This window comes from Phycodurus eques, chromosome 21 (assembly GCF_024500275.1).
Source record: "Phycodurus eques isolate BA_2022a chromosome 21, UOR_Pequ_1.1, whole genome shotgun sequence".
Classification (NCBI taxonomy): Eukaryota; Metazoa; Chordata; class Actinopteri; order Syngnathiformes; family Syngnathidae; genus Phycodurus; species Phycodurus eques.
This window is the reverse complement of record NC_084545.1, coordinates 6,149,673-6,175,176: the sequence shown is the minus strand read 5'-3', so window position 1 is coordinate 6,175,176 and position 25,504 is coordinate 6,149,673. Positions and strand designations below refer to the sequence as shown.

Below are 25,504 nucleotides of genomic sequence, written 5' to 3'. Positions count from 1 at the left end.
TTTGAATGGGGTGAAAGTAGCACCATATTGTGTGCTAAGAGAAAATATAAAAGTAAAAATGGATAAAAACAATAAAAGTAATAACACAAACTTTACTTTAACATACACACCATTTTCTAAAATCAATAGTGACACACACTTATCAGTAATGGTAAAAGGTGTGGAATTTTGCTGCATGCTTTGAATGAGGGAATGTCGCAGCCATCTGGTGGATAAATATGCAAATAAAATAAATAAAAAATGTACCCCTCATTTGTCTAAATCAATTAGTCATAAACGTTAGTAGAAAGGCTACTGTTGTATTTTATGTTAATCAGAAAAGTAAAAATGTAAAATTAAAAATGTTAATACATCTCATTATTCACATATGTTAGGGTTAAGGTTTATTATAAATGCATATGTTGTATTTTAAAGGTGCTAAAGAGATCAATAAAATATAAATCAATAGTTTTAAATAAAAAAGTACAAACCCTTTTTACATACAAATCATTTTTCATTATCAATAATGACACACTTGTCATTTCACTGCTGAGGCACCCTCATACAAAGCAGTAATATGTATGAAATATTGCTGCATGCTTTGAATGGAGGGGAAGCTAGCACCATCACCAGATAAATGAAGGATGGAGGTGGACAAAAATCTACATTTTATTTGAAATGTAAATGTTAAAGCATGGCGCTAGTTTAAATTAAGATAAACATCGACTCAAAAATGTCATTTTTGTCGCTTTTTGTGTAGCTTTGAATTAATATTCTCTGGTAAATTTGACAGCTATTCATTCCCACAGTGAAAAGGCTTGAGAATAATATTTAAAAAACTGTATGGCACAAAAATGAAATTATCCCTTGGATGCCTACACTTCACAATGTGACACTTGAGTTTGTGCACCGTCGTGATTGAAGTGAGTATAGTTTTACTCAGCATTTGCAGACTGACCTTCACAAGTCTTCAGGGTTTTTTTATCAGCTGCTTTCCTGCGTAAAATCTTGTAGCTTGATTTGATCAGCGCCCACCTCATGGCAAAAATGTATATGCACCCAGAACAATGGTGGCAAAGCGTCTGATGGATTTACCTCATAGGAGCAGCTCGTCACTATAAGGAAAGCTTCTTTCGTCTTTCTTCCAATCGGTTTCGTCTGAGCATACCCATCTCGTCCAATCACGGTCAATTCATCTTCTATTGAGGCAATCAGTGCCCAACGTGCACTTGAGCTAATTTAGCAGTGAGCACACTTGTACAAGGTCGTCCGCTCGGCATATTTAGATTCATGCTAACAGAGATGTCACCGAAGTGAATTTATTTTTTGACATCGTTTGTCCTGTTGGTCCTGTTTTCATCCAATTACTATGCAACCTTTCTGAAAATTTTGTCCGAAATCTTACACAAACTCGAGTGTTACTATTATATCGCAATGGTCGCCATAGGTTACAATTAAAACATTCGCCCAAAAGTATTTTTTTTATGGGTTACAATAAAGGCACATTTAGTTTTTACATGTTTTTCAAAATAAATGTTACAAAAATTACAAATATGATAAAAGTAAAATTACAATTTCTAAAATAGATATGCCATAAAATAATGTCCTATTTTTTAAATAACAAAATAATAATTACAATAATATTTATTAATAATAATGATGATGGTATTCATCCATCCAGTTTCTATACCGCTTATCTATATTAGTAATTATAATAATAAGGCTCACGCGCTTTCAAATAAAAAGATATGTCCGGATAAAGGTGTTATATTTCAAATGGTCCAAACCAAGAATTTACCTTGTTTAATAAAATTAAAAGGTAAAGATAAAATGTAAAGTGAAAAACCAAACAAATAATAACAAATAGTAAACCAAAAATACATCTTTAAGTTTTCAACTAAATAAAGTGAGTTACTCATTTATTGTAGCGATAACTTGCAAAGTAAATCTTCCAGGAGACAGTTGAGAAAGGTATTATATTTGGTCTAATTGGTTGGACAAGGGACATAAACCTTCCCCCATGGGAGTGAGCTGAGCCCACCAACAACACAAAAACAACATCCACAAAGACCTTGTGCTCGCTCTACATGCCATTCAATGGCGTGAATACCGAAGCTACCAGAGACGCACAAAAACAAACCAAAAACAATAATGGCCTCATAATCTCTACCCGTGTGTGTGCAAGCTTGGCATAAAGGTGCATAAAGTGCTTTTGTTTTGAGCACAGGCCGTCGGTTCGAATGTCAGTGGGTTGATGCAAACGAGCACTGAGCTGAGTTTGTCTTTTTTGGGGGAATGGGAATTTTTGTCCACTTGTTGCTAACCTATCACCCTGCATTTGTTACAGATTGTTAGTTTATCTGTGTAACTATTTTAACTTTGGCCCTAAAAAAAATTTTTTAAAAATGAAATTCGAACAACGCTAACAGCTAGCATGCTAACATACAGCAAGCTAACAACCAGTGTGGACCAATAATGTTCATTCAGGAACATCTTGTGCCTCAATGGGGCTATATGGCCTAGGACCATTGAGATAGGGAGGATGCTAACACTCGTCGTGCTAACATATAGCAAGACAACAACGGGTCAGAAATTATCACATTGTATGGATTTTACATCATACCCTGTAGTGCACTACTATTTCAAATGAGAATTGATAATGCTAACATGCTAACTGTTGGTATGCTAACATGTAGCAAGATAGCAATCTGGCTGCAAAGGTGCTAACACAGATTGATGAGGGTTTTAAATCATGCACTGTAGTAGGTGGTATTTTAGAAGAAGATTGATCATATGCTAACGTGCTAAAAGTTGGCATGCTAACGTAAAGCTAGATAGCAACCTGAGGTCAGAACTCTCTTATACACATTGTATTGTATATAAGTATTTTATATCTTGTATGTGGGGAGTTTTAAAAATAAAAAGCCAACAGGCTAACAGTCTGTATACTAACATATAGAAAAATATCAACCAGAGGAGAGAAAGTGCAAAGGTGCATTGATAAGGATTTGACATCCTGCTAAGTAGCTGGGTAGTATTTCAAATGAGAATAGAGAAAATGCTATCATGCTAGAAAATCTGAATCAAAACAAAGTAAACGATGTAAATTTAATACAAATACAAATAGAATGACAGACTGTTGAAAGCCCATCTGCTCGTGTGGAAAGCATGTGCTACATTATTATAACAACGTAACAATTAGCAAATAAACACTGGCTGAACTGAATTGACAGCGTAGTATCGCAAGGTTTTCATTAGCCTGTGATTGCATTCTGTAATATTCTGCCTAACAACAATTGATATCGATCAACCTCTACTTGTCGTAATTCAAAATGACTGAAAATTAATATTTTTCACTGGCCTATGGGGCAGCTATGATCGAGCCCTGGGAATTCTGCCTTGCAACTAGTGACCAGGAAAAAATATCTGATCTGACTACGTTGATATACTTTACTGTACCTAATTTTGGTTACATCACTCCATGTACGTATCTGTTCACTTTCCCAGAGGAAAAAAAGTCAAGCTACAGCATGTTCACCTACCAATCCACAGCAGGCGTCCATATGGCATATATACAGTTCATCTTTTTTATCTTATGCCTCAGAGCTCCTGCATTCATCGGGCTGCAGATGATGATGATGATGATCATGATTGTACACCAGATTGGCAAAGGACAGTCTGGCGTCTCTCCGGGACGAGTTCTGCCGTGTGAGGAAAACGAAGCGTCTATTGACATCTGCCAATTAGAAAAAAATTACCCCCCAAAAAAGGGGGGGGTGCCTCACCTCCGCCTCCATCCTCCAAGGGTACACGCTGATTGAGAGACCCCCGGCGTCGTTCCTGCGTCTGGTTGCACGGCGCCGAAACTGAAATCATGCGTGAACAAAAAGAAAAAAAGGATTTAAGTGTTGATGAGGACTTTATGGGGGAGCGTTCAAATCAAATGTCTCAAATTAAATCTAATGTAATGGCCCATCATTGTTGTCATCGTACACCTTTTCTATTTATGGACATTTAATGAGATCCAATGAGAGAGCTATACATAAAAAAAAAAAAAAGGTATGATCAGTTCTGTGTAGAAATGCGCTGCATCATATTGATATTATTTTGGCAACCTTATTTAGCTACATGAGACAGGGCATATTAGAAACAACAATTATTATAATAAAAAAATAAAAAGAACAAATGATTTAAAATGGTGACGATAAAAACAAATAAAAATCTAATATAAAACTATAGTCAGTTATATTCAAAATTAAATGTAAAAAATAGTCAAGATAGATAGAAAATATAATTAATGTAAAACAAATAAAAAATAATCAATTAAAAATGCATTGAATTCATAAAAAAATATAAAAGATTAGCATGTAAAAATAAACTAAATTGAATGTAAATGAATTTAGAATTCCATTAAAAATATGCAATTGTAAATAAAACTAAAGAAAAATGGAAAGATTTTTTTTGTTATCTATAAAAGCTGCAGTTAAGGAGCTAAGCTTAGCCTGGGTTGTTAGCGGAAGAAATCTTTGCCACGTGTATGTACATGCACAATTGTGGTGAATTTTTTTCAAAATCAAATGATCTCTAAGTCATTTATTTATAAGGGTAATATAGAATGAGTGTGAAATGATCGTATATTTTGTGGTATGTGTACAGTTTAAACCATCAAGGCTGTTGTACTGTAAACATTGGCAGGGATAACAAATAGTCAGGGATTACTGTATTGCAATTGGTATGAATGTGAACACGTAATGATGCCTCAGAAGAATTGTCTAATGATGGATCGGACGTCACCTCTGACTTCCAGTCAAAGGTGGGGTGATCCATCATCCCGTAGACCGTCGGGCTGCGTTTCCTGCGGAGGAGGAAGCAAAAAATGAGCTCACCATCATTATCAGCAGACAAAAAAAAACAAAAACGTGCGTGCCGTTATCGGCGATACAACTCACGTCGCATGGCATCGTTTACTGCACAGAGCCAGGACGCAGACGGCCACGCCGGCAACCAGCAGCAGCATTCCGAGGGCAATGCCGGCATATACCGCGTCTGAGAGATATTTGTTATCTATTAATTGGTCTGTGTAGATGTGGTGGTGGGAAAAGTTCAGATGTTACCCAGCGCCGTGTCGCCGAGATCGGGTGGCGTCGGAGAGGAGAGCGGCGGCTTCGTCCTTACATGGCAACGGTTGCCGGTCCAGCCCGGATAACACCTGCATACATGTAAACGCTGTAAGAACCCTGACAAAATGGACATTCTTACGATGCTAATATCTAACATGCTAACATCTAGCATGCTAACAACCAGCGTGGACCTGTAATGTGAATTCGGGAACATCTCGTGCCTCAATGGACAGGTGCTATAGTGCTGAAGTCCACTGAGATAGGTAGAATGCTAACTTGCTAACAGTTGCTATGCTAAAATATGACAATATAAGCAATTCCTCATGTTCCTGACAGTCAGTAGTGGTTGGAATTCCAAAGCTGGACAGAAGCAGAGACAAGCTGCGAAGGATTTTCTTGTGTTTGTGTGTGTAGCGAGAAGGCCCTTCTCCCAAAGATTCTCGGCCAAGTCGACATCTGTTCACTATCAGCTGGCTTCTAATGGGGAACACACATCTCTCAGGGATGTCGTTATCATCAAGGGTCCGTCATGTGTGTGGTCATGGCGGCGGGCCTTCGTCCTTGGACAGAACTGCCCTGTGCTGTCCTGGCAGTCACACTGCTTTGAAAAGGGGTGCACGGCTTAAAAAGTATCCAAAAGGTTTAATTTTTGCGGGGTTTTTTCATGGAATGCGTGGGAAGAAAAGCGGTGCGCCAATTGTCTCGGGATGTTGAGGGGGGGTGGCTTAAAACCTTGGGGAAATATTGCACGAAAACTATCCAAAATACTTTGTTTTCACTGTTTTTTAAAGGTGTATGGGGTAGACAGGGGTGTACCAACTTAATCGATAAAGACTGCTCTAAAACCTTTTCTGAGGGTGTGTGCAGGGGAGAGAGGGTGCGTCAACTCAGTCAGAAAATGCAGCCCGTCAAGATCCCGACAGAGTTGTCACGCCCCATCTCCTCCGCACAGACCCTAAAAAAACTTTCTACCTAACTTTTTAAACCATGCACCCTTTTACCCTGCCAAAGTTGGCGCACCCCCTGTACCCTTCACACTCCCTTAAAAAAAGTAAAAACAAAGCCGTTTGCATACTTTTAGAGTAGTCTTACCCTAACTTTTGAGCCCATGCGCTCCCTTTAATCCCCACGGAGTTGTCGCACCCTATCTACCTCGTTTGCACACTTAAAAAAAGCCAAAACAAAGCATTTTGGATACTTTAGAACAGTCTTTTCCAAACCATTTTAAGCCATGTAGCCCCTTAATTATTTAGATGGAGTTGAAGCCACCTCTCACACCCACACACCCTCAAAATAAATAAATAAATAAATAAAAGAAGTCAGAGATGTTTAGAGAGCCAACCAGAAGGATGCGTCCTGTTTAAATATTGACCAGCAGGAGCCATCAATAATTCCGTAGAGACACCATTGTGATAAATAAAAGCAAGAAGATGCTCACCCTGGCAGCGAAAGAGAGCCAGGAGAATTTACAGGTTCCAACATGCTTCACGGAGCGAGACAGATAGAATTTTTATGTCCGACGTCTCACAATGCAAGATAGTGGAGTGTGTGTGTGTGTGTGTGTGTGTGTGAATGTGTACGTGTGCAGCTTACATGCAAACAGGTCCGTGCTCTGCCACGTGGCATGAGCCTCGACCCTGGCAGTACACGGGAGGGCAGTCTGCATGTTAAAAAGCAAAAAAAAAAAAAAAAAAAAAAAAAAAAAAAGACATTTTCAAGTGAGAGTGACAAGCTGGTAATATTAATAATTCACATGTTTATATTATTACCATGTGGCAAGTCCATCTCACTAAAATTACATTTTTTCTCCTCACCTCATCAATAATAATAAGCAGTGGGTATGTAGGTTGGCGTTGCCACGGAAACAGAAGTACGTGTTGCATTAGCATGTATATTAAAAAGTCACATTCAGCCATTAATTTCTCTCATATTGCAAACATCAGTTATGGAAAACAGGTCTCCTGCATCATGTTTAAAAGAGCAGTAAGGAACATGCTTTGTTTTTGTTTGTTTTTTTATTAAAACCCCAGGGCGACCACGAAAATTGCAAAACTGACTTTATAATAGACAGCAAATCCATGAGTGTTAAATGAGAAACAGCAACCTGTGCAGGCCCAATAAGTATGTTGGGGCTGGGTGACATGGCTTATCGCAATTTCTTTTCCACCCATAGCTTTTCAAAAAAGCAAATGACAATTATGTTATTCAAAACAGGTTTAATTCTTTTCTCCTTTTGGGATTGGCTTTACTTCTCCTGATACCCAACAAGCTTTAAAACTGAAGTTTTTTTTTCATTTTTATCATGGAATTGGAAGTGTGGGGACACATAGAAATGTTTTCCTTGTTTTTCAGTTTCAATAGCATTACATTAATCACAAATACAGTCAGAATCATCGTTATTGGCCAAGTATCCCGACATTGTTAAAAAAAACAAAAGAAAATGTTCAGCCCGATTGACGCTATGATCACCTTCCACCGGGCTCCTCCTTGTCATACGGACAACAATGTGAAAATGACTCCGCTCATGCTGTCTGTTTCTTAGTTAGAATTAAAACGTTGACATGTATGACGACACTGACTGTGCTTTTGTGAACTAGCTTCTCTGTGTTCACAGCTACATGTATGCTATCTGAAGCCGCACAAAAATCTATTTTAAAAAACATCTTGACCAATTAACTCAAATTTATCAATAAAATCAATGAATCGCCCAGACATAGTACTAGTTAAGCTAACCAATGCTAAATGTAAAATTCTGACCGAATTGATCCAGCGTAAACGTTGTCAAATCGTTTTAGTCTCTGAACACTTAGAACCGACGCCAGGGATAACACAACTCGAGAGGCGTCCTGGCTGTTCCACGATATTATATTAATGAAGTGATCCGGGATCGCCATGGCAACAATTGAGATGCCGGTGTAGCTATCGCAATCATGCAAATGCACCCACAGTTATTTTTAAGGTCAAATTGGCACGTAGTGACGCAGTTAATGTGAACTTTGGTCTGTAGAAGGGAGGATATTGATTTTAAACTTCCATTTCAGATGTCATAGCGGCAGGTCAGACTGGAAAAGGGGAAAATGTGGCGGAAAGCTGCCAGATTTTGACAAGCAAACACGAGATACGCTCACTAACAAGCACCTTGCAGAGATACAGTGCGAGGCTCTGTTTGGCAAAGTTTCACTCAAAGATGTCAAGAGAAAAAATAAAATACGCATTAAGCTACTTTAAGACATTTTAAAAAATTTTTAAAGGGGACATATTAAGGAAAATGTACTTTTGAATGGTTTTTTGCAAATAGTCTCCAGAGTCAGCACAAAATTCAAATGGAAAGGAACAGAGAGTAAATATTTAGGAAAATATTTACATTTCACATTCAAATTTCCCTTATAGCCCTTCTATTCAAATAAATATACCAGTCTTTTAAACGATTTATTTATTTATTTTTCATTTTGCAGGCCACTATCTTAATTAACCAATTCAGAATGATTTAATACTCTTGATTTCATAAGCCTTTAATTCATTCATACAGTATATCAAATCAATTTTCCCCGTTCAAATGAAATGCCATTAATATGTTTCAGCCCTAAAAAAAAAAAAAACGGCACAATTGTTTGCTACGTTTTGAATAAAGGAAAATACCTCTGTATTGTATGTTAGTAAAATAAACGATAAACATAGAGATAATGTAAAGAAATTAACTGGTTTTATAAAGTGCAATTAAGGCATGTGACAGACGCGCGCGCGCACACACACACACACACACACACACACGCACACACAGTGTAGTAAATTTTTGTGTCGATGTGCTTTTAAGTTGCACAGCATAGTGAATGACATCAGGAGCTTGGAGTAAGTTGGCTTTGTGTGAGTGAGTGTCTGCTCCATGCTCCTTTCAAGTGGTTTCATTTTGTATTTGTGTGTCTCACTGTTGAAAGTGCATTGGCGACTGTTGCTCTCCTTTTTTTCCCCACTTTACTCGCTCGGTGACCAAGTCGAACAAGCAATGGAAAAACATATTTTGGAGGGGAGTAGTCGATAGAAAATAAATGGATGTCCCAATCTGTGGAAGGTGTGCGTTCCATTACCGTCACAACTGGACTCATCCGAGAGGAAAGGCAGGCAATCGTCAAAGCGGTCGCAGCGCTTTTGAAGAGGAACGCAAGTGGACAAAGTGTCGCACAGTAGTTCTCCCAGCTCGCATTGCAGCAGGGCTGGAGAGACCAAAAAATGGCGTCACAATTTATCGAAATGATGATTCATGTTCATTAGTGACACTTACGGCAGCCGTGCTCATCCTCGCCAAGGGGACAGTCGGGGACGCCATCACAGCGCAGTAAAGCCGGGACGCAGACGTCGTCGGAACAGCGGTAGCGGGCCGCGGGGCAGCCGCCCTGCGGGGGGAGGGTGCCCGGAATGGCCGTGGGGCAACGCTCTTCGTCGGACTGGTCGAAGCAGTCGAACTCGCCGTCGCACTGCCAGCTCCCAGGGATGCACTGGAAGGAGTAGACGCACTGGAAGTGGTCCGAGCTGCAGGTGGCAGGCTGCGGAGTCACCAGTCCTGCAGTAGACGTGTGGGAGGGTTAAGCTAGGCTTGGTAGGTAGGTAGCTAAGAAGGAAAGAAGGTAGCTCAGTAGCTAGCTAGCTAGGTTTAGGTATATTAATTAGGAAGTTAATAAAGTAGGTATGGAGGAAGAATAATTAAGGAAATTAGTGAGGTTTCTAGGTAGGTACAGTAGGTGGACAGGTAGGTAGATAGGGACATTTAGCTGGATTAACTAAGGAAGTTAATGAGATATGCATGCAGGAAAACAGGTAGGTCGGTAGTCTAATTAAGGTTGTCAATGAGAAAGATTATTGAGCGATCAGTAGGTTGGTAGATAGCTAGGTCAAGCCGTCGGTCGGTCCTTCCATTGATTAATTAAGACAGATAATGAGCAATATTATTGAAATAGATAGGTGGTAGATTCAGGCAGGAAGTCTTTGAGATACGCGAGTAATTTAATGAGAATGGTTGGTCGGTTGGCCGAAAACCGGCAAAGCAAATCAAGAGGAAAAGCCTTCACCTCCTACAACGCACTCTGCTGTGTACGTGATGTCATCCAGGGCCACGTCGGTCCACATGTCTCCGCCCACCTCCGCCTGGAAGCTCACTCGAAAAGGCCTCGGGTTGGACAGGATGACACTGGCGTACGTCCACCCCTTAGCTTGGTTTCCGACCACGGCCCACATTAGCAGCGGGGTGCCGCTCGGTCCGACCGTGAACACCTGAAATGCAAAATTAATGCAATGTTTTGACCCAAAACTACAACCACTCTCCCCCAAAAATTACATACAAAAATTACTTACATACACAGCATAAAAGGTGTAGAAGATACTGTACATATTTTCATGTCTGTGTGTTAGATATGGGCCTTTTAGAGGCGGTGCCTGGTACACCGGCAAATAGGGGTGAGTCTGGGTGTGAGCTGTGGCTGACAGCAGATTTTTTTTTGGGGGGGGGGGGGTTGTTTTTACTGCTCTTAAAGTCGGCACGGTGGACGACTGTCTGCCTCACAGTTCTGAGGACTGGGGTTCAATCCCCGGCCCCGCCTGTGTGGAGTTTGCATGTTCTCCCCGTGCCTGCGTGGGTTTCCTCCGGGCACTCCGGTTTCCTCCCACATTCCAAAAACAGGCACGGGAGGTTGATTGAAGACTCTAAATTGCCCGTAGGTGTGAATCTGTGCGCGAATGGTTGTTAGTTTCTATGTGCCCTGCGATTGGCTGGCGACCAGTTCAGAGTGTACCACGCCTCTCGCCCAAAGATAACTGGGATAGGCTCCAGCACGCCCGCGACCCTTGTGAGGATAAAGCAGTACAGAAAATGGATGGATGGATGCTCTTAAGGTGGCTAATAAGTGCATTGGCAACTGTGGCTCTCCTTTCCCACATACAAGGGCTTTATGGCGACTAAGTACAACGGAATCATCACTTGCGAGTTTTATTCATTCCGTGACCAAGCTCGTAACTCAGTTTACATCAATGTCCCCCATTGAAATCAATTGAAATGCCATTAATTAATAATTAATTAATTAACACTATCTTAGAAGTGTCACTCAAAATCTGGATTTTTTTTGTTTGCTTTTTATTTGACATCAGTCCCAAAAACACCTAAAAAAAGACCTAAATAGACGGAAACGATGATGCTTTGATGAATGACTTCCCGCCACTGTCTTTCATTCCTCCCTGCAGGTACGGGTCGATTTTTAAAAACGGAGTCTTCCGCTCCAAAGTGACAGCAAAACGGAATTATTTATGGAACTGTAGCCACCTTCAGCGTTCCCATTCTGTCCGAGCCGTGCATGTAGAACCAGAAGCGCAGGTGACACAGGCCCACGCTGGCTGGAAAGGCGCTAATGGTGGTCACCCTGGCAACGTCACCATCTCGCTGAGCGGCTGAGTGGATGGACAGGAAGTTCCCCCCGCCGCCTTTGGGAGAGAAATGCAGCACGGCACGGATAACAGTTAGGAAAGCGGAATCTAAACAATCTGTTCTAAAATGTTAAGGTCGATAGATAAGCACTGCAGGTAGGTAAATGAAAGAAGTTATTAAGGTTGGTAGGAAGGTAGTTAGGGAGATAGCTCGGTAGGTAGATTAATTAATGAAGTCGATGATGTAGCTGCAGGTAAGATTGGTCGTTCAGAAGACCTTTTTGACACAATTTTTAAAGATACTGATGTTCTTCATTTTAGAATATCACATTTAAAACTTACAAAGACTGACTGCCGAATAACTCCATTTGTACGGATGCTAGTCTCGAAGTATTCACAGTTCGTGTGTGTGATTGTTTACGTGTCACCTCTCTGTGACCTCTCTAATGCTGAGAACTTTATTGATCCTGTGACAGCATCAATCAATGACACATTAAGTCAATAAATTCAACTGACCAATCAGAGGGTGGACGTGAAGTCACGCACAAAGGCAGTCGACAGGGGGATTGCGTGTATTTAATTAGTTTGCACATTGGCAGAAGCTTAAAATGGAAATATTTCTCAGTATTTATAGCACAGTTTCTTCAGCGCTGAAATTAGAGCCGCACTCGAGGGCCCGCCAACCTGGACTGTGGTCAGACGGCGGTCCGGCTCCTGCTGTTTCGCTGCTACGATTGATCCTCCAATCAAAGTCGTCGTCGGTGTCCTGAGCGAGCCGGCACCCCTCCTCCCATTGGCCGTCGTCCATGTCGAAGTGACACGCTCCCGGCATGTCGGCCACGGCGCCTTCAAGTTGGGGTAAAAGTATAAAATGGACTCACTTGCAAATTAGAAGGAGCCAAATGAAACTTCCGTCGCGACCGCTCACCACACTCGGACTCGTCCGATTGGTTGACGCAGTCGGGCTTGCCGTCGCACACCAGGTGGGACTCGATGCAGTGGCTGCTGTCGCACACGTAGTCTGTGACCGCGGGGCAGCTCATTGGCTCCGAAGCACCTGGTAGGAAGTGTCGTGGTGGCAAATGTTACAAATTTGGTATTTTGGCGAAAATCAAGTTGAGTACAATGAACCCTCCATATATTCGCATGTCTATGAACTTATTCCAATTGGAGTTTTATGTTCCATCCATAGGTATTTCCAGGCTTGAGAGCGACAAAATACGCCCGTATTTTTAATCTAAATTGTTTATTGTTGTTGTTTGAAAAACGTCATTAAACTTCAAACACTGTATGTAGGTTGACTCTCTACTGTCGTGCGCTGCTGACCTCTTGGCCAGGTCACCCTTGTGTAAGAGGTCCTGATCTCAGTGGGTTTATCTGATTAAATAAAGGTGAAATAAAAAAGGATGACCACTATTTGAGCAAATAATGTTGCAACTGATCGCTGACTAAAATGTTATTTGTACTAGTGTTTTACAATAATTCACAGGTTCACTGTCATGATCTGTGTTTTTGTTGTTTTGATTATTATTTACTTTTGTATAATGTTATGTTTGATTTTCTTTTGTTCCATGTTCACGTCTCGTCTTGCTCATTCTGTTTTCGTTTCCACCTGTTCTCGTCAGCCTCGTCCCTTGTGTCTACCAATCAGCTCCCTCCAGCCACTTGTGTCGAGTCCAGGTGTTCCTCGCTGTCTCGTCAATTTGTTTGTATTTGCTTTCAGTCTGTTTTGGCGCATTATCGCTGCAAGTCATGTTTCCTGTGTCACGGGTTGTGGGCATGTTATGTTTTTGGTTGTAGTGGGCTTAAATGTAGTGTTACTTTCAATTTCGATTTTTGGAATTTGATAATTTAGTATTGGCTTCCATAATCCTTGTTTACCTTTTTTTGGTTTTAAAAATGAATCCTTTTTTGAGACTCTTGCGCTATTGCCTTGTTTCCCTGCATTTGGGTGCACGACCTCTTGCCTGCAACACCACAAAACCCTGCAAACTCTGACATTCACCTGTGCTTTTGTTTGTGTGGTTAAGTACTTTCTTATTGGAAGAAACTATAAAATACAGAAACCACCATGCACACATGACACTAAGGTGCTTTTGAACCTCCATCTACCCCCCCAAAGAATGAATTTTGTGCAATGGAGGTAAAACACATCTGTTGATCATTACTAAAACAAAGCCTTCCTGCGTTCCGCACGGAAGGATGCGAGCGGTGGACAAAAGCCGACAAAAGCCGGTCGATGGAGCTCGGAGCATCTTTCCGCTCTCTGCGCCTCATTTAAAACGGGGAGGAAGGCGACGTTTTAACAGGCAGCATATGTGAGCATCAGAGGAGGGAGGGGTTGAGGATGGAAGGGAAGGGGAAAGAAGGAAGTAAGGGTGGTAGTAGCACACAGGATAAGAAAGTGAAAAGAATGAAAACAGAAAGGAGCACAGAAAGTAAAGACGATTAACAGACAAGACGTTTAATCAAAGATGCGTGCAAGGAAGGAGGAAAGAAAGCAAATAAAGGAAAGTAAGGAAGTAAAGAAAGTCATATCAGTAACACAGGATGTGGAACAAAAAGATGGAAGTAAAGTAAAGACCCCCCCAAAAAAAGTCATATAAGCAGCATGTTGAAGATTGTTCATGCCCGGTTGCAAGCGGCCTGGTGCAGAATCAAACCTAAACGTGAAAAACATCAAGTTCCCCTTGAGTGCCATGAACTAATCCCACTGTGAAATGACACCGCACGTAATGCTCGCGAGTTGAACCGCAAACACAATTCATCATTCACGCGACGGGCTGTCGTCACTCACTCGGGGCGCAGTCTTTGAACTCCAGGTCGTCCAGGGCGGCGCCCCCGCTCACGTCGCGCCAACGCACGCCCTCGAATATCAACCGGAAGTTCCGCAGCCTTCTCAGCGGCACCTCGGCCCGCTTCCACTTGTTCCCCTGGTGGCCCGTTTTGTTCCACGCCTCCCACATGGCGTTCTCCGTCTGTGTTGAGAATATCGTTAGGTAGACACGCTGCACGGGTCGAAAGGACACATAAGTGTGGCGGAATTAACCAGTGAAGGTTCTCATGAACTTATTTGTCATTCAAAGGCTCCCGCTGCACTCCTTGAGTTATTGTTGCCTCTCTCATGCCGCATATGGAATATATTAAAAGACATGCCAAGTATGTAATTCCTCGGCGAGTCTTTTCCCATGGCGGCGGCCAGACACCACATGGTGACTAATGCAGCGTTCAAACGAGCAATATGACCCTTTGAGGGGGCCGCCATCACACCCGGCCGTGCGTCACGTGGCGAGTGTCTTCGTGGTGTCACCTCGCAGGTCAGGGGACACGAAAAGAAGAGCGTTATTATACAGTGGCTACGGTCTCTTTGCTGAGTCAACACAGGTCATGTAGATTTGACGCTAAAGACAGTGCCGCTTCTGACAGCGAAGCAAATACGCTCTCACGAGAACATAACAGCTGATGGCAGTATCATGACCTTTATTTAGCCCCCATAGTGGCTTCATTCGCCGCAATGAGTCCCGTATACGCCAAAGGGAATCCCGCTTCTGACACCAATTGGGCAAGCAGTCCAATCTTTAGCTCTTATAAGGACCTGGATACAGCCTTTCATTAATTAAAAATCCCTTCCTCTTGGCCGGAATACTGTAACTCCGCCACAAAATAAGTCTAAGAGGAAGTGGCTTTACATTTGCAGGATAACGTCTCGAACATTGTCACAATGAACCACAAGCTGCTCCTCTATTCATTACATCTGTCTTCATATTTCCCTCAAACATACAATCATATAATGGAAATGAAAACCATGTGAACATTGTTGCGTTGTAAACCTCTGCGGCCGATAATAACACAACATAGTACATGTATGCACAAAAACAAGCCGTCTTGTATGACGCAAACATCCAGAATGTCTCTCAAGTAAAATACACAATCTCGTGAGGTAATACAAAAAAATGAATTTTGCTTAAAAATGGCCATTTTAGGGCCCTTCAAAGGCCAACTCCGACCAAATTTGAACCACGTATATTAGACAGCATGGCGGATGCGAAATGGCGAGAATGTTGAGTGTCGTTGCGTGCGTGGGTGCATCACGGAAGAAACGTTGAATGGCTTGCCACACAACAACGATCAAGACGTTCAGTTTTGATTGGCACTGTACTCGGCGAACCGTATCATCATCATTGCGGGTGCATTCAAGAAAGACGTGAGAAACGACCAAATTAGGGTAAGGAAGAAGGTACAAGGGCAACACAGGAAGATGAACAAGATCGACGGAATGAAGGGAAGAAGGAAGGAAGTATTGAGGGTAATAGAAAATGGAACAAAAAGTTTGAAGATTCCCATGTTGCCCGAATGCACCGTTTGTACGCACCCCTTCCGTTTAAACCCATTAAACCTTGATAGTTACTCATCCGTAACCATAGTAACCCAACATGGAGGACCTCCACACCTTGTTACGAGGCGCGCATGCTCTTACCTTGACGAGCAGGCGGATGGTTCCTGATGCCTTGTGGGAAATGTAGTACCAGAAGGAGAGCTTGCAGATGGAGCTGGACTCCTTCCACAGCGAACTACTGATGTGAGCCTTGTCGCCCTTCAGTCCCACGGGGGTCGCCTCGAGATAGAGGAAGTGACCTGGGAAGAGGAGGAAGAAGAAAGTCATCAGTAATTAATATTCGCACACGGGAAGTGGAACAAAAAAGGGCTACAATAGAAGGCTTTGGCAAAGAAGAGCTGGTTGAACACCAAGGCCAAGCACAAACCGCTTTCATCCTCCAAAGTGTGGTCGTACGGGGGCCGTATGCTCTGGACCGAGCCAGTTCCCAGCGACCAGTCACAATTGTCCGCCAGGGAGTTTTTCCAGCCGCAGGGGCCGTCCTCAAAGGAGCAGGAAGTCCCGCAGTGCTCCTCGTCGGCGCCGTCGCCGCAGTCGTCTCGGAAGTCGCAGCGCTGGCCGGGCGAGAAGCACCTGCCGTTTCGGCAAGGCAGGGAGCCTGGAGGACACTGGCCTGGAAGTCACACACACAAAAGTGTACAAAAGTACAATTTGATTGAGTTAACAAACAATCTGATTGTCCTCTTTGTTTGTGCTAAGATGACCCGACCGAGTTGATTATAGTTACCGAAAACAAACAAATGAAAAACTACAATGGAAAAAAACATTTCCGTTACCGAAATAAAATGAACACGAGTGTTTTGAAATGAAATTACAAACTGAAATGAAATTACAAACCTCCATTCCAACGAAGTTTGGACGTTGTGTAAAATGTTAATAAAAACAGAATACATATGAGTTGCAAATGCTTTTAAACCTATATTGATTTGAATACACTACAAAAAGAAGATATTTCACGTTCAATCTGATCATCTTTCCCATTCTTGCTTGATGTACATCTTCAGTTGCTCAACAGCCTGTTGTCGTATTTTACATTTTGAATGATATTATGGACCGGTCATGTTGAAATCTCGAAATTTCTTGCAATGTTACATTGAGAAACATCGTTCTTTAACTGTCGGACTATTTGCGAATGCAATTGTTCGCGAAGTGGTCAACCTCGCCCTTCGGCCTTTCGGTTATGCTCCTTCTATACCCAATCATGACACTCACCTGTTTCCAATTAACCTGTTCACCTGTGGAATGTTCCAAACAGGTGTTTTGTTTTTTTTTAGCATTCCTCAACGTTCCCAGTCTTTTGTAGCCCCTCTCCCAGCTTTTTGGGAAAGTGTTGCAGGCATCAAATACAAAATGAGAGAATATTTGCGACAACAACAAAAAAACAAAATTCATCAGTTTGAACATATCTGGAGAAAACCCTTATAGCAACATACAGTATGTCCTTGTGCTACTATGACAAATGGACGTGCCTATAAGAAGGTAGCAGAAAGGCGATTACAGGACCCGTCTAGGGCGAATATATTAAGTCAAGAGGTAATGGGGTAAGGTTAGGAAGTGGAGCTTTTGAAATGACCTCTGCAAAGTGTACCTTCAGGAGGAGGAGGAGAAGGAGGAGTGGCGTCATCCTCTATTGCGGCCGAGGAAGCGAGCAGGCACCCTGGCGAAAAGGTGATGTCGTCCAGGCAGATGTCCCCCTTGGGATTTCGGCCCACCCGTCCCACTGAACGTGACTCGGAAGTCCTCGGGGTGGCTCAGCGCGACCTCCCTCATCTGCCAGTAGTTGCCCTGGTCGCCCGTCAGGTTGAGGAGGAGGTGAAGACGCCCTCGGCTCTTGCTGGAACACGCCCAGCGTCCCGATGCCGTCTCCGGACATGTGGAAAAAGAAACGCATCTGAGGGAAACGTCACAATTATCTCAATTAGTGAGGAGGTGTTTGGGATTTGTTTTCTTTTTTGAGACGAGAAGTATTAACGCAAAATGATTTGCAGATATTCCGTATTCGTGCAAATACCGGCCGAGGCACTTATTGTAATCAAGTGCAGTTGGAGAGGGTATGTATATACGTATATGATATTGAATATTTACAGCGGTTTTGGTGCTGTTAGTAACAAACGAGAGCATATCAAAGGACTGGTTAAGGGTTGAAGATGGATGGAATTTCTATTCCACCGAGAGATTGGTTTCTCCCACGAGAGGCGCGATTACAGCAGCCTCCGTCCTCCTCGACAGGCTGACTCGCTGGGCCCCCGCCCACTAATTTAGCCGCTGGCGTGATTGACGGATTGACTGACAGGTCGAGAGCGGGAGATGACAGATGGGCGGTCGATCAAGAGATTGCACCCGCCATCAGCCTGACAGCTGCGATGACACACAAACATGCAACTGATACTGACTAATGTGTGTGTAGGTGATACATTTTTCTAATATGTATTTCAAAGAGAACGACTGGAAATATAGATATATTTTATGATTATTATTTTTTTAATCTGCTGACCTTGCACTGCGAGCTCCTGTAGCTCAGCAACGGCCCTGAAATGCGGGCGGCATTTCCGGGAGCCTGAGGGAAGGAGCTCTCCAGGTAGAGGTAGTGCCCAGAGGGGTCCGTCAGGGTGTGGTCTGCGGAGGGGCCCGTGCCGAAAGTCGGGGTGCTGCCGGCTTTGATCTGCCAATCAAAATCATCCTCCGAACACTGGCGCCAGGAGCACAGGTCAAACTCGAAATTGCAGCGGCCGCTAAATCCCTCTGGAAAACAGCAACCGTGAGACAATAAAAGAAACTTTAATCTTTCCCAAGACCATTCTAGGCCCGCTGTACACCGAGCGATGTGGCTGAAACTGACTGAACTGTCCCGCAGTGTGCGGGGTTCTGCAACTAGTTTTCATGAGTGGCCGACCATTGGAAATTAGTTTTTGCTGCAATTCCAAATTTGAATCACAGGTGCAAACACGCACCTAACTCAAAATAATCGTTTCTCAAATCATCTTTCCCCATTGCCATGCCATCTGTTCTAGCCCCCCCAAAAAAAGAAAATAAAATACAACAAAAATGTTTTGGATGAGTTTTTAGTGAGCGGTAGCACTCTATAATATTGCACTTTCGGAATGACACACAATAATGACATAATTACATGGAATGTGAAGAAATCGAAACGTTTTCGCCACATTTTTTTGCTTAAATTCAATGGACATTGAATTGCTCTACGTGGTGTGTGTGCCTTGGCCACCTGGTGGCAGTATAATACAAACATACAGACATACTGTACATGGCACCGGTCTTAGCTCCACATTAAGCTGCAGTAATAATACTTGTTCTTTGCAGAGGATAAAGAATAGATGCCTGTGAGTATTGTTATCTGACTATTTGTGTTGCTTCATTGTTTGTGTTCAAATATCAGTTGCTTTCGGGGTTATAACACCGCGACACTGAGGCTGGTCGTTAGCCCGTAAGTCGGCTCACTCGTATCTCATCGCACCACAGTATAATGTGTTTTACTGTAATACTTAACTCTGTTTCTGATTTCATATGTGCCCGTGGCTACAAAGCGAAGCGTGGAGCGTCTCTGTTGCCAAAATGCACGAGTGCAGTCCAAAAATGGAGCGATCATTGCCAACAGCCTCTCAAATGTTCACACTCTTTCCTTTGTTTCTCTCCTGTTTCCTCTCTTTGGGTTATTATAATGTAGTTACAGCGGCAAGGGCAATTGGCTTCTTTCTTGACAATTGCGCCATGTTGTTTTTAGATCAAGAAAAAAATGATCCAGTACAGTATACATTGTGGCTCAAAACGTTTCCAGATAAGAACACCGGGGGTCGCGGTTTCTCCGTTGCAACGAGTTGGTACGTGTGCGAGGGTCAATCGCCAAGTGTGCGGGTGTGAGTCATCGACTGTAATTTGTCCGCAATTGTCCAGGTCAGTCGCGTTCGGCCGTGTCGCTCAGTGAGCGGTGGGCCTTAGAGGCACACTCACTGCAGATGTAGGGGTCCTCATCTGAGTCGTCTCCGCAGTGATCGATGAAGTCGCACATGTTGTCCCGAGGAATGCAGCGGCCGTTGGCGCAGACGTACTGCTCGGGGGTGCACGGCACCTCCGAAGGTGGCGGAGGGGCGCAGTCCACGAAGCCGATGTCGTCGATCACCACGTCGCCCATGTAGCTGATCCCACGCTTAGCTCGGAACACCACCTGGCGGGCGATGACAAACTAAGCTAACGTTTGTTTTATAAGCAGGGTTTCCTAATCTTTTTTTTGTATTCATGACAACCGCCACCTTGCAGAATAGAATTAAACAGACCGACTCGAACTAATCCACAGTCGAAAAAGTCCTCACCACATTCACTCACGTGTGGACTCATTGTATGTGTCATGTGATGAATGCAATCGGAGCTCTCATCAGTTATTAATAATAACCATCACTGCCAAATGATGACACCCACTGAACACTGAAATTAAAGAATGGGTAGTTCACTGTTAATGGGGCTTAATTGAAAAGGTCACTCGGAATCTCTCCAAGTGTATATATATATATATATATATATATATATATATATATATATATATAAAAAAAAAAAAAAACGTGGGACTCATCAACTTGGCCACCGGTAGCATCAGCGTTGACATGACGGGTGACACAAAGGTTAATGCCTGTCGGCGATGTAGCTCCAACAGACAAATCAAACCTTTGGCTGACACACGCAAAGTCTGTTGATCCCGGACTGACCTCACCTGGCAGATGCCACCGGAGGACTCATTACTGCCACGATGACCACTTAAGCCTATTTAGGGCGGCCTTGGAATTGATCGATTCAGCATTGATTAAGTCCATCAGCTCATGGGCCGTGTTGGTGTGTGGGAAAGGAGTAATTTGATTGGGTAAAAGAATAGAGGGCTAATATGCTATTTGGGCGAACGTATTCAGATGTAACTAGTCAGGCCCGTTTCTCTGTCGTTATTATTCTTAGACAAAATGAATTTTGCCAGTTTGATCATGCAATTTCAAATTTGGTATGGGTGTCTACAATGAGTAGAGCTACAAAAATATCTCAAGAACCGATGCCTGAAAAGACAGGAATTCTGCATTTCTGGTCTGTCCATTTGAAGTGGACATTTTAGGCGAATTTTTGGGCATTTTCAGGGCTCCTTCAAGCCACCAAATTTAAACCACGCATATGGGCAACGCAGCACTGCGAACATTTGATCTTCCATAAAGTTTTAATGACTGGCGAGTTGCCATAAAGCAAGAAACTCTCTAATGGTAAAAATGTATGGAAGCAATAACTCACACTTGGCCTTGGGGTGGAGGGCATGTCGGAGTAAAGGCATTTCCAAACCTGAAAGTCATGTGACAGCCCCAAGAAGACTTCGCCTCGTCTCCACTTGTGGCCTTGGTTACCAGTCTGAGACCAAACCTCGTGAGTGATGTTCCCACGCCTCAGCAAAAGCTGTAAAACAGAGCAGGAACGACTGTAGACGTAGACGGCGCATATGTCGACTATTCACAACGCTCTCAAGTCTCACTTGGAGGGAGCCCACGGTGAAACCGGCCATGTGGTACCAAAAGACAAGGGTGCAATGCGGCCCGGTGGACCCAATGACGGGCCGTCTGGAGGTCTGCAGCGTTGCCGTAGCCACCGTTGGAGCTATCGGCGCACATGTACCAACCTTCAGGGCTGCCCCTGCGAACAGAAGATTCAAGTTGTGAGTTGCTTAGTTTCTTTGTCGATGGATAATTGCCAGAAAAGACGGTGCATCCATGTCGCGTAACATCATCTTTGATACTAGCCATAATTGCTAGCTGACGTGCACTGCTTCCACTAACAAAAGGACTGTGGGCAAAGAGGAGCTACTTTCCAATAGCACAGCCTGTGTTGCAGCCTTGGTTGCGATATTTAGCAACTAGCAACTTTCATTTCCGCAACGAAACATGAGCACAATCTTGTTCACACTGTTTTACGTTTGACAAGAAAGGAACCCGGTGGAAGGCAATTGCGCTGAACATTGCGGAAAACAAGGTCCTTAATTATACCTTACAAAAGCAGTGATCCATACACGTTGGAAACTTTGGATGTGAGGTATGTGCTCGCGCGATCGCCACTGGCTAATTTAAACATAATCCTCTGTCATAAAATTTTAGCTTGGCGATAATATCTCTCATTTCCTTTAGGCTATTTCTTATGCTAATTCAACCTCTATGTTAACATTGTAATCAGCACTTTGTTTCATAGCCAACCGGCGGCTAGCCACACTATAAACTGTGAATCATAACCCCGATGGTCCCTGCGAAGCGTTTAATGGCAGCTCTCATGCAGAAGTCTGCTGCACAGCCTCTTCACTTGATTGCACACCCACAGAAAAAGTGGCTCCGCTTGGTTTAAATGAGGCACAGCTCCATCTCGCCCGCGCCTTATCGATCCAGGAGGGTCATATAGGAGAGATGGAGGATGCCTCGGGAGGGCTCTTAAGAGAGAACATTGCGTCTTACAGTGGGATGAAATCTCAGAGATCTCGCGTTCAAAGTGCACTGTCATTTTCTGCTCCACTCAATAAAGCACTGATCAGGATAATAAGGTCACCGTGTAGCCTTTGGGAATGGGCAGCTAACATTGTAAATTAAGCTTCTTTTAATGAATTTACACAATACCGCACTCAAAAAGAGCACACGGATGGATCCACGATACTAACTGACAAGTGTAATTCGGCATCTTGGTTGCGAAGGGCCGTCTCCACGAGTGAAAACAATTCATGCTTTTACTTCATCTACAGTATTTGGGTGCATGTATTTCTCTCCCAGGTTGTTTTGGAACGAGATGCTGCTCACCTTGTCGCAACACCCAAGCTCTGACATAACATGATAAATTATCATTCTACTTTCAAAATATGTGTTTACTTTTACTCACAGGGTGTGGTCGGTGACAGGACGATGATACAGCTCTCCGGCATGAGCGCTCTCCCCTTGGTCAGGTGACCAGCGGAATGCATGCATGGATACCGTGGCTGGGACGATCGTCTCCCAACCGCATGTTTCGCCACCTTCAAAATCACACTGCTCAGCCACTGCATTGAAAAGGGTAGGGGGTTAGAGTTAGGTGTACGGGTTAGGGTTATATACAATCTGTTTCATTATTACAATTTTAGAGGTTCCTTTTCACAAAAATACTCAAGTAAAAGTAAAATATATGTTGCATTAAACGACTAACACAAGTACAATTCATACAAAAAGTTACTTGTATAAATGTAATGAAGTAAATGTGTTACTACCCACCTCTGAGTTAGGATTAGGGCTATATCAATTAATAGATACGAAAGTGGTTTGCGTTAGTGTTAGGGACAGGATTGGGGGTTTATATGGGTGGGTCAATGAATAGAGACAAACTTGGTTTACTGTTAGGTTTTACAGATTATGTGAATGAACAGACAAAAACGTGTCTGATTTTAAAAAGTATCCTTGCTGTTCCTTTTTACCACAATCGCTTTCGTCGGCGCCATCCGAGCAGTCCCGCCTGAAGTCGCACACTTTCTCGCGGGCGACACACTCGCCCACCGACCCGCATGCAAACTCCCCTCGGGGGCAGCGGTGGGGTTGAACAGAGGGGGCCGGTGTCGTCACCGTGGGGTCTACGGTGTTAGCCGGGGGGAGCTCGCCTTATCGGAAAAAGAAACGCATCTTTAACGCTCAATCGGAACACGTACACCGGCCGTACAGGAATACCTTCATGTGGGACGCAGCCCAGGAAGGAGAGGTCATCGATGGCGATGTCCCCGTTGAAATCATCTCCGACTGTACCTTCAATTATAATCTGGCCACGAGGACATAAATTACAACTTTTCAGATTGGCGAAACAATCTAGCAAGAATAATAACAATGTGGACGTGTTAAAACCTGAATTTGGCCATTTTAAAAGTTTGTATGCTGTATTTTTTAGCATTTTAAAAAATATTTTCCAACAAATAAAATTCAAAATTAAAATAAAAACTGAATTCATAAAGCTATTGAATGAAGTTTTAAAATTATAAAATAAAATAAAAATACATGATTTATTTCAAAAAATAAGGCTCACAGTAAGGGATAAAATCAAGTCTGTTGGAACCACAAGTAGACAAAAAAAAAAAAAAACACCTAAAATACAATACGATAAAAAAATTCATATTCCAAAAATGTTTTAAAAATAATCACCATGTCAACATTTTTTAATTAACTTAGATTTTAATTTGTAATGGTTTCATGTATTTTTAACTAACATATTTCTATGAGATTTAAGCAAAATATGTTTATTTCTAAATTTCTAAAATGTATTTCAATTTATTTTATTGTATTTTTTTTTTAAGTGAAAAAAATTCTTTGGCTCAGCTTTCTTATAATTTTGTCTCCTTTATCTTCAAATGAGATGCTCCTTTTTGTACGTAGGTTTGAGAATGATTCAATAATAATGCTTTTCTATAGATGTGGGCCATAGAAAAAAGGTTGGGAACAGCTATAGTGGAAATTCGTGCTGTACTGTTTGACAAATGTTTCAGATCGCGCAGTTCCTGCACACAATATCCATAACCAACTATTTCTATTTAATGTTGTTCTCCCGTCGAAATGCAAAAACATCACTATGGTATGGATGAGCCGTGGAGTCAGTTAATTTAACAAAAGGACCCGTTATCAATAATACTGAGCCTGATGGGGAAGAAAATCTTTAAGCGCCTGTCATATTATATCCGCTCGTGAATTACAGCATCACAACATCCATCTTAGAGGGGATCGATGGTGAGGTTGTTAAATAGAGATTAGTAATGGAAGTCTGGAGGTCCACTTTCTTTGTAGAAGACTTTTAAAACATACACCACTCACAAAAGTTAGGTGTATTTGGCTTTCAAGGTGAAACTTCAGGATGACCTTAGAATGCAGTAAAAACTTTAAAGGTGAACTTAATTGGACCTTATCTAGACTTTTGAATTTCGATCATTTCAATGTTTCACTACAAAATGTGAAAGGAGGAGGAGTACAAGGAGCTGAATGGCAAAATTCACAAGAGGGCTCTTACCTGGAAAGGTCGAGCGCTGGTCAGGTACAGAGTCTTCCTGTGCCAAAAGTTGCCCTGGTCTCCGTATCCTACCCACAGCAATTGCCCGCGGCCCGCCGATGCAGTCCTGAGATAGACGGCGAGGCAGAACACGTGCGAGCCAAACATGTGGTAGTGGAAGCGGAACACGCAGGGGTGGCGGGCGTCGAAGGCGTCCTCGCCGCGCGTGGGCTGGAAGGCCCGGCTCAGCAGCACCGCCGTGTCCTTGAACTCCTGGGGGACGGACGACTCCATGTAGAGGTAGTGGCCGTAGCTGGTGCCCAGCGTGTGGTCCTTCCAGGGCCCCGTGTCGAAGGACGGGGTGGGACCTCGGATGCGGGTCCAGTCGAAGACGTCGCCGCCGCCGTTTTGCTCCTGTTTCCAGGTGCACAGGCCGTGCTCGAAGTTGCACTGCAGTTCGGGAGCTGTGAAAAAGGACAAGACCCAAAATATAACAAAATAAACAATCGCAATGGTGGGAAGCAATTATTACCTTCTGAAATGTATTTGGTTAATAAAGTTTACAATCTGGACGGATGGATGGGTGGGTGGTTGAATG

At 42.9% G+C, this 25,504-nt stretch overlaps 1 protein-coding gene across 1 annotated transcript in view; it reads right to left on the bottom strand.

Annotated features, from left to right (window-relative positions):
• Positions 1 to 1,936: 1,936 nt before the first annotated feature.
• Positions 1,937 to 25,504, bottom strand: part of LOC133396243 (MAM and LDL-receptor class A domain-containing protein 1-like) — a 29,557-nt gene continuing 5,989 nt past the window's right edge. The window contains 27 exon segments of the mRNA XM_061665824.1: positions 1,937 to 3,680; positions 3,765 to 3,845; positions 4,774 to 4,834; positions 4,929 to 5,025; positions 5,094 to 5,188; positions 6,693 to 6,759; positions 9,185 to 9,310; positions 9,379 to 9,657; positions 10,163 to 10,364; positions 11,407 to 11,564; positions 12,192 to 12,353; positions 12,436 to 12,564; positions 14,305 to 14,485; positions 15,985 to 16,142; positions 16,271 to 16,516; positions 17,492 to 17,621; positions 17,623 to 17,737; positions 17,739 to 17,794; positions 18,398 to 18,645; positions 19,870 to 20,083; positions 21,229 to 21,339; positions 21,416 to 21,496; positions 21,498 to 21,573; positions 22,795 to 22,951; positions 23,360 to 23,539; positions 23,607 to 23,694; positions 24,928 to 25,370. Coding sequence (XP_061521808.1) covers positions 3,573 to 3,680; positions 3,765 to 3,845; positions 4,774 to 4,834; positions 4,929 to 5,025; positions 5,094 to 5,188; positions 6,693 to 6,759; positions 9,185 to 9,310; positions 9,379 to 9,657; positions 10,163 to 10,364; positions 11,407 to 11,564; positions 12,192 to 12,353; positions 12,436 to 12,564; positions 14,305 to 14,485; positions 15,985 to 16,142; positions 16,271 to 16,516; positions 17,492 to 17,621; positions 17,623 to 17,737; positions 17,739 to 17,794; positions 18,398 to 18,645; positions 19,870 to 20,083; positions 21,229 to 21,339; positions 21,416 to 21,496; positions 21,498 to 21,573; positions 22,795 to 22,951; positions 23,360 to 23,539; positions 23,607 to 23,694; positions 24,928 to 25,370 — 4,049 coding nt within the window. The 3' untranslated portion in view covers positions 1,937 to 3,572.